The sequence below is a fragment of the Coffea arabica genome, chromosome 5c (assembly GCF_036785885.1).
Source record: "Coffea arabica cultivar ET-39 chromosome 5c, Coffea Arabica ET-39 HiFi, whole genome shotgun sequence".
Classification (NCBI taxonomy): domain Eukaryota; kingdom Viridiplantae; phylum Streptophyta; class Magnoliopsida; order Gentianales; family Rubiaceae; genus Coffea; species Coffea arabica.
Window position 1 is genome coordinate 40,920,649 of NC_092319.1, and position 9,706 is coordinate 40,930,354.

The 9,706-nt window shown below is 35.3% G+C and overlaps 2 protein-coding genes across 2 annotated transcripts; one reads left to right on the top strand and one right to left on the bottom strand.

The window, feature by feature from the left end:
* Positions 1-1,523: 1,523 nt before the first annotated feature.
* On the top strand, positions 1,524-4,158 carry LOC113690368 (putative F-box/FBD/LRR-repeat protein At4g03220). Its single transcript, XM_027208226.2, has 3 exons — positions 1,524-2,585; positions 3,486-3,671; positions 3,777-4,158. Exons 1-3 carry the CDS (start codon positions 1,524-1,526, stop codon positions 4,077-4,079), a joined length of 1,551 nt encoding a protein of 516 aa, XP_027064027.1. The 3' UTR covers positions 4,080-4,158.
* A 3,041-nt stretch (positions 4,159-7,199) lies between these two features.
* On the bottom strand, positions 7,200-9,706 carry LOC113689886 (indole-3-acetic acid-amido synthetase GH3.6-like). Its single transcript, XM_027207685.2, has 3 exons — positions 9,381-9,706; positions 8,173-9,080; positions 7,200-7,914 (listed from the first exon to the last, which is right to left on the bottom strand). The coding sequence occupies exons 1-3, from the start codon at positions 9,704-9,706 to the stop codon at positions 7,328-7,330; spliced, it is 1,821 nt and encodes a 606-aa protein (XP_027063486.1). The 3' UTR covers positions 7,200-7,327.

Consider the following 9,706-nt stretch of genomic DNA (forward strand, 5'->3'; position numbering starts at 1 on the left):
AAATGATAATGCCAAAGCATTTTTATGTTATCGAAAATTTTTTGTGATGATATATATATTTTCCAATTATCAGAGATTGTATTCACATTGATAAGAATAAATTTATTGTTTTGAAAGAATATTATTCTGGAAGTAAAATATTAGCTGTAGCAATACTTCCACCACCACCACAAAAAGCATTCATAATTCCAAATTTGTTCTTCACATTGAGAAACGGCCGGCCAGGGTGTCATAGTGGCTTTTGGTCTTTGAATTAGCATTGGAGATAGATTTGATGAAAGCCATATAAGCAAAGAGAGTTAAAACTTAGTACAACTCATGATATTGATTTTTTTTCCAAAAAAAAAAAAAAAAACTCATGGAAAGATCGATAACCTTCTATAAAACCACTAGGCTCGACCCAATGATCAGAGGTGCACTCTTAAAATTCTTTCCACCATTAAATTCAAAGTTCGAATCCTAAGCTTAGCAGTTGAAGATGAGATGGATATGAGAATGAGAGGAAAGGTAAAAAAAAAAAGTTAAAAAAAAAGTTTTTTTCTACAAGCCACACACTTAGAAGTGGTACAGTAATATTTTCGCTTTGTTTATCGTTACAAGATAACCCAACTATATCCATTTCAGTTACAAAAAAGCTAACCAAGGGGATGGGATATGCACTTACTATCGTCTTTAGAACAGTTCAAAATACAAAATCTTCTTTAAAGCTTTGAATTATAAAGTGAATCTTGTTTGATGTGCTTAACAATATGATGCGGGAACTGTTACAAAAGAATGAATGGTTACTCCGTTGGTCAAATTTGTTGTTTAATGTCCTCTAATATTCAATCAAAAATCATATCTTGCTTTCCTCAAGTAAGAAATTACAACTATAAAATATTAGAAACTTAATTCAAGAAAACAAATATGCCTATACATACACACAAGTGCTCTATTCTTTCATCATTTTTTTTAGCATAATAATGAGTAAATAACTTATTTCAATGCTCTTTTCCCCCTTTACCTCTTTTTTTTTTTTTTTTTTAGTGTGAATGGGAGAATTTGCATTCGAAACTTTTCACTTATCTCTTTAAACCTCATGAAAGTTACATCTAGGGCCATTCTTAGGACACTAACCTAGGAGAGTCACAATTGACAACTTATCTGACATAATTTTAAGAAACCCTCTAGAGCGTACAATTAGTTTCACAACGTATTAATTCTCTTACCATCCATTCACTCAATTAGAAATGAAAGATTTTGGAAATAACAAACAGTTGAGGGAGCAAATAGAGCAAGACATTCTTTAGGGGAAATGTGAAACATGGCCTCCTCTCTTTTATTCACAAGCCAAGAAACAAATGGAGATTTTCTTTCGAGTGTATATTTTCTAATTTGAATTCAAACAAACTTATTCAAAAAACAATAGCGCTCTTCTCGTATGCAGTTGAGTCCACTTCTTGAAAGTTTCAAACCCTAACTACTCCTTCTTCAAAACATTTTCGCCAAACATTATCCAAAAATAACTCTGGAAAACAACATCAATGGAAACAAGATCTGCCAAGAGAAAGAAACTTTTACTAAATGCCATATCTGAAAAAACCCCTCAAGGTCACGAAGACCGGATCAGTGATCTCCCTGATGCTGTTATTCATCATATTCTTTTCCTTCTACCCATCAGATCAATTGCTCAAACCAGCATTCTTTCCAAGCGATGGAGGCAAATATGGTACACTTTCCCTGATCTCGACTTCACTAGCATTGGTGCGGTTGCTGATGCTCCAGTTAAAAATGCTACTGATTCTAAAAAATTGCATTCTTTGCTGGCCAAAGGTGCTGAATTCATCAGTCAGGTTTTAGCTCTTCGTGATCATAATAAGTATTCTGACTTAAGGGTCCTCCGATTTCGTGCTTGTTTGAGCTTTTCTCGCCTGAATGGCCTAATCAGAAGAGCCATAAGGTTTAATGTTCAAGAACTTGATATTGAGGTTACAACAAATGACTTCTTCAATTTCCCACGCAGTGTTGTACTCAGTCAGTCACTCAGGATTTTCCGGTTGAAATCTCAATATCCTGGTTTTCGATTACCTCCCGTTACCATTCTTAAGGGTGGATTTGGATCACTGTTGTCGTTGTCACTTTCACGTGTGATTTTGTATGATCAGCCTTCCCTTCTTAATTTGTTTTCAGGTTCATCTTTCCCTATGCTTAAGAAATTGAGTTTAGAAATATTTATCGGATTGAAGCATCTTAGTGTTAGTTGTCGAGGCCTTGAAGATTTAACCTTAGAGAATTGCTTTCAGTTAGAAGATTTGGAGATCTGTAGCCCAAAACTTGAGAATTTACGGATTGTAGGTTGCTTTGATGCTTATAGTAGTAGTAGTTGGTTGAAGATTGATGGTCCAAGAATTAAAATGATCTTTTGGTCGCATAATTCTATCCCCGCAAACTGTTCTGTGGAGAACTTGATTTCTTTGCATGAGGCGTTTGTGGGTTTTTTTGTGCTTCATGAGGACATAAGTGCAGCAAAGCTTCGCAGTGTATCCAATTTTCTGTCTGGACTTTCTCATTCCCAGTCTCTTATACTTGAAAGCCCATGTATTGAGGTATTTTGCCATTCACTTTTCACTTTTGTCATGAGACATTCCTGCTCTTTACCATATTTATTATATCTTGCATGGCATAGGCATCTCACTAGTCAAGATCAGGCTGATGATGCAGATAAATATGGCAATATATCTCCCAAAATTTTCTTACTGTCGAGATAAGAAATTTTTTTTTTTTTTTTAAATTACGAGATGAGAAATAAAACTGTCGAGAAGAGAAGGGCGTCCATCTGTCAAGGTTCTAAAGTACATTGCTACATCTCAACTGTGCTTGAATATATTTCTATTTTTGAATCTCAAATATGGTTGTAACATCAAATCATCAATTGTCTCAAACATTTCTTTTGTCAAGGCAACATATGACAAATGACAACCATTGTTTGATTTCCCCAAGCCAAGTGGCTTAGATGAGTACATCAGTTTTCTGCTACTGTTAAGGGACAATTGCTTGGACCCCTAATGAATTTATTCTGTATGTGCAAAGTCCATGATTCAGTATATTTGTGAGGACTTAAATAGTTGCAATGCATTTCTAAACTTTCAAAGAATGATTTAGCCTCGAAATAGTTGGCCATTATATCCATATATCTAAAGCACCAAAAACCTACTATATATGAATGATTCTTTTCTATGAGTAAATGATTTTGAATTTTTATAGTGAAGATGTCTTAGAGTTTAAAATTTCCGTAGCAGTCTGGTTGATATCCCGTGCAAGTGTGCATCTGTTTTGTAGAGGAAAGAGGCAAGTGCAAGTATATGCACAATCATAGTATTTGGTCATTCGTTGAAATCAAGAAAAAGCAAATTGGACCGTGCTACATATTCCCAAATCTTCAGTTAATATTGCTCCTTTTTCTCAAAATATTTTCTAACAAAGATTCTTCTATCTTTTGGTTGCAGATTTTGTCGAAAAACTATCATTTTGGTGGAGTTTTCCAATATCCTTTTAGTAGACTCATATCCATGGAGCTGCAGACCGGTTTCAATACACATAATCTTCCAGGATTAGCTGGTTTGTTCCGCAATTCGCCCAAAGTTCATACGCTCATCATGAAAATTGACGAGGTTCAAAATGCTGAAAGGAGAGTAAGTACTGATTCTGGCATTTTCACCCGATTTCGGTTTGCTCCAGTTTCTTTTCTATAATATATAAATAGTTTCAAGACCTTATTCTTGTTGCTGTATTTCTAGAAATGGAATAGGGACCTCTGGGAATCATCTAGCTCAGGGGAAGAAAGATTCTGGGAATCACAAAGCCAAGCTATGAACTCCTTCCTTCATCACTTAAAGGTGGTAAAGATCCATGGATTTTCAGAATGTGAGAATGATATTAGCCTAGTGAAGTTTTTTCTCAAGCATGGAAAGGTTTTGCAAGAAATGTTTCTCAGCTCAAGTCTCTCCAAGCCCGGAAATTCACTTGAGCGGGAGAAAATAAAGTCACAGATAATGGGATTTTCTCGTGCTTCTTCTAATGCCAAGATTTGGTTTCAGTAGGCTATCTTTGCACAAGTCTAGATCATGTTTGGAGCTGATCAATTAGAGGAATGAATTGTCTTAGGCTCTGTTTGATAAAACTGAATCTGAATTCTGAATTCTGAATATTGAAACAATTAATTTGCTGAATATTAAGCACTGAAAAGAGATATATGAATATTAAGCATTCAGTTATGATTCTTGTGTTGAAAAAAATACATACAAATTCAGCACCACTTAATAAGTTCAGCAGAAAAATTTTTATTTATCAAACACCTAAAACATCTGATGTCTGAATGAATTCAGTTTCAGCACTTTTTTATGTTATCAAACAGACACTTAGTTTGTCTTAATATTTGGTGTTATTGGATCGCAGATGATGTTATTTGATAAGACCAAAAGTTATGCAATAGCCTAGCAACTTGTGACAATATGAATTTCTACCCCAAAATGTCTTAGAAAAGTTGCTAGTTACATGTCAAGTCTTAAATCTCTCCAGCAAATATGTACACAAAAAATGGGACAATTGGAATCTATAATGCTTTAAAAATAATCAGCATTTGTGAGGTTAATTTCCTTGGAAAACTGTATTTGTAAGGTCATCTCATGATATTTCACATTTTGATAACTGGAAATTGTGGTTTCTGGCTTGCCTATAACATATTTACCGAGGAATGTTTGGATCTGCAATCCAATTTCTAGGTGTAATTAAATCGCAACCTTTTGAAGTTACTGCTGGACTTTCCAGCCTGCCAATTAAGTATATATGTTTACTTTGTACCTCCACCAAGGAAGTCAGAAACTACAAAGAAAGAAGCTCATTTGCTTTTTGCCTTTTCTTTCTCCTCATTTCAAACAAACATTACTCTTTACTAAGATGTAATTACTGTAACATACTTACGATAGATTGGTATCACATGGTTCTACTGTTCTAGACTAAGATGTAATTAATTAGCACGATTTTGTACTCTCACAAAAGACTCTAAACAGTACCAATCGTGTACCTATATTTTGGTCTGTATGAAATCTTTACGATTATATCATACCCACATTTCTATATTTAATAAGGGCCCCCACCTTATATCCAGCATTGGCTTACGCCTACATGGTTTAAAATCCCAAAATGCTTAAAACATCATGATTATCTTCTTGTTTTATCCAAAATTGCTTTTATGCCGACAGCCAGAAATGGAACTATCCAGCTCAAAGTTTCTGAGATCAAGAGTATAACATGGCATTTCTACCATATAAGGCAAATCTTATCGATCATGATCCTTTAATGCACACACAAGGAACTGCTAAACCAGCAACCACCGACACTATGGCAGGAAAATGTTCGATTGTGCTACTTTGTCCTTCCCAAGTCCTTTGGGAAACACGAGCCAAGAAAGAAGGAAATTGTCGAATGGACAGGGATCAGCTCATGCATGGCAATAGTAGCAAACGTAGCAGCAGAAAAAGACAAGGCTCAATGGGGTAGTTATCATGCAAATGAGAACAAGAAAAACGTGCAAAAAAGTCATATTCCAAATGTATAGAGGACTTTTCATTATCTGCAGTTAATTCTTAACCATACTAAAATAATTGAATTGCTGGTATTACATCTGATTTCTCTCCACAAAGTGTAGTGGGAATATGGATGGAGTTTCATGATGAATCATTTGCGTCATGGACACAAGAAATAAAACCAATTTCTAGAGATAGCTTTTCAGCTGCCATTTTCCAATAATTGGCACATAAAGTTAAGGGCAAATTACATATAACCCCCTTATAGTTTCGTCTATTGCCATTTGACCTTCTTAACGTTTCAAAATATCCATTTCATCCCCCTATGATTTTGTATAAAGTGAAATTTTGATGGAAAATAGCCTGTGTAACATCATTAATTAAAATAGGGTAAAATACCAAAAACTTTATTTGGTTTGCCAAATGTTTAATTTAACTCTCTCTAATTTGAAAATCTACACTATAACTCCCTGTAGTTTCAACTAAATTGACGATTGAACGGAAAGCTTCTAATCTAACGATTGTACGCAAAATGTTAATTTTGCCCCGTAAATATGAACTCTCTATGATTTGACGAATGTTCAATTTAACTCCCTCTAATTTGAAAAGTTACACTATAGCACCTTACGATTTCGACTAGATTGAAAATTAAATGGAAAGTGTTTTACAAATAGCAAGGGCATTATTGATATTTCACATATAACCGTTAGATTTGATGCTTTCCATCTAATTTTCAATTTAGTTGAAATTATTGGAAGTTATAATGTAGGTTTTCAAACCAGACAGAATTAAATTAAACATTCGGTAAACTATAGGGATTTTTTGGTATTTTATCCATTAAAATACCGATAGTACACTTATTTAAATGTTAAATCAATTAATGACTTAACTACTTTGTATAAAAGCATAGGAAAATTACGTGGATAAATGCAAAAATCACAGGGAGTAAAGTGGATATTTATACAAATCATAAGAAAATTATATGGAGATTAAAATTTTATTATATGTGCTTTTAGAGCGTGTTTGGTATAAATGCCATAATTGATCGGGCATTTAGCCCATTTTCCACTGTAAACAAAATCATAAGGGGATTATATGACTATTTTGAAACCTTAGGGGGGTCATCTGACATTGTATAAAATCATAGAGGGATTATAAGTAATTTACCCTAAAGTTAATATGAAGTCCATTTAGTGGTTTCTGCAATAAATGGAGCACATGTTTTGAGTGAGTTAGTTGTCCTTGCAGGAATCCCATTGTTACGTTGCTAAAGAGCAAAATGAAAGTCATGTTTCAATTCTTTTCGAATTTGGACTATTCTTACCTTACAAAAGAATCATTTATAGAGATTAGTTAGAGAATTAAGAGGCTGTTTTAAGTTCAAAATCTAAGAAATTTCGATTTGATGTAGAGAAATAGTGGCATATGTGGTGGTGTTATTAAGTCGCAGCTTTCTATTTCAAAATCCTGAAGATGTAATAATAATTATGGATAAGAAATGGAATATAACTCCTCATCAGCAGTCTTTCTCCGAGAGGAAAAAGCTAACAGCACACAACAAAGATCTTAGTTACTAAGAGTGTATTGTACACGCTGAAAGAACAATTCTTAATACACCAACTAGGAATTGCCCCTCACAAAGTACGTAATAGGATTTCATACTAACTTTTTCCTAACTAACAGCCAAAAGTGCAAAAGCCACTGCTGATTCTTCTCCCTTTCAAGAAAGTTGCCTACATGTTTTCAGCAGCCTTTCTTCTTGTTTAGTTGGTGCACCATTGCTTGTGACCAGGAGACCACTTTGGACACTTTGGACTGAAGTAATTGAAAACAACTCCAGAGTTCAAGATCTCAACAATGGGGGCATATTTCACACATCTTGGTGCCTTGTACTGATTAATTGATGCACCATTGCTGATAGCAAAGTCCATAACTTTATCAAAAGTTCCATTCTTTACTACCTTTATTTCCAATGGACCAATGGAATTGTCTGATACTCGTCCCTGACGATACACACTGTTTAGTGATTCTTCAACTGTCAGGCAACAATCTTCAAAAACTGATTCAGGAATTGACTTCGCACTGTTGAAGCCTATTTCCCAATATAAAACGTAATGTCCTGGAATAGTGGATGTGTCTGCATAGCTTGTGTACTCTATAAGAGATGCATCAAATTGCAAGAGATGGCTATTAGCAGCTTTTGTGACAGCGTTATGCAGCTCGACCTCGTCTGTTTTATCTGAATCAATGCTAAGAGCAACATTCTTTCTGCATATGAAGGTAAATTGAGGTGCCTTGTTCTTGAATCCAGCAACTCGAAGAATGTCCCCTACATGATATCGATAGAGCCCTGAAATTCAAATGAGAACATCAGAACTCTGTCTTCTTTGCTTTAAGTTTTTCAAAGACGCCCAGTACAAATAATTCTTGAGAGTATTTCGTGAGATATACAATTGATTTCAAGGGAATGGTGTCAGCATTAGCTTTTTATAATTGGACAGAACGGTTATACCTTGACATAGTAACTTTTATTTTAAAAAAAATTAAAACCAGCCAAAAATAGCAAATAAAAAAGCTTCACATTGTATGCTAATTTAATAAATCTCACCTGCATAAGTAGTTATGACAAGCTCATAGTCCTGTCCAAGCTGCACATCAACAAGATCAACTAGTTTATGGTGCTTGTTAGGGTTGAGAGGCACAGGTTCATTTTCTGAGGTCACAGGCAGGAACTCAAAATAGGCCATGGTAGGAATAAGAGTGTAAACAACCTCACTTGGCATGCAAAGAGGGTTAAGGTTGACTCCAAAGTAACACTCTGAAGAAGCATACATGGTACAAACCAATGGGAGATTGTTGCCATAGAAATTGAGTGTATCAATATACTGAGACATGGTACCAGTGACAATAACATCTATGTATTTTGTGTTAGGCCATATTCTGGGAATGATGCCTTTCCATGACTCCTTTCTACATTCAGCCTCTAAAACTTCTGCCAGTTGTGGATTTGGTTTAAGAATTTTCACAACAGCTTCTCTCACTGAGGGATCAATTATTTCAGGGTTTAGAGTTCCAGTACGAATATCATTGCAAAGAAGAGGCCAGTGATTTTGGAGAAATCGAATAGCCCTGATGAAACCAGAAGCGAAGACAGCTCCAACACGAAGAACTTCATCCTTTTGACACAGCCCACAAAGCATTTGAGAGTACATGCTTTGATAAGAATCTGAGCAAAGAATTGCTTCATTTGGGCTAGTGTAACTGGCGTAAGGATCATAAGGTCTGTCCCTAAAGTGTGAACTTTTGTAGTAACTAGTTAAAACTGGACGTGCCAGAAGACCGCCTGGTGTCTTAGCTTCTGATTTGACAAACAAGAAGTACATCCCCTTGCCCTTATCCAAATCAAGAACAAACTGGTTCATCACAGGCATCAGAAGGCTGTACAGAAATGACCTCCTTCCCAGCTCTTCTTCAATTGTTGGCATCAATTTTCTTTCTCCCCCGGACGTGCCAGAGCTACATGCCAAGCAAAATAATGTTTAAAAAAACACACAAAAAAGTTTGTCATAAAATCAAAGAGAAGATGAGAAAGTTGCTCCTGTTTCGTTACTGTAGGACATCTGTCCATGAACTTGAAAAGAAAACAAGCATAACGATCAATTTTAGTATTGGCAAGATAATTGTATTGGCAAGATATTATAAAATCAGATTAAATCGACTATTTACAGGTATAATAATGGTAAGAAGAGCCTTGTACTTATCCGGTCTGTGATGAATTAAAGTTTACTTTTGTGTAGCAACTGAAGATGGACTAACCTTGTTAGGCACTCTGAGATGGGCTGAGAACAAAGTATGGGGGAAGTATCACCATTGGCTATACGATCAACATCTGGTTTAAGATCATCATACGTGACAACTGGGAAGGTGCTCTTGAATGTTTCATAGTCAATCTGTCCATTGAAGCCATGCCTTTGCAGATACTCAACTCCAGCATTACGCGAAAGAATTTCATTAAGAACTCTTCTTTGAACTTCTTTTGCATTGCTAGTAACATCTTCGATGAATTGAAGAACCTGTTGATTCTTATCATCAAGACAACTCTCCTGATGGTTAGTTGATGATACCTTAGGTGCCTCTGGCAT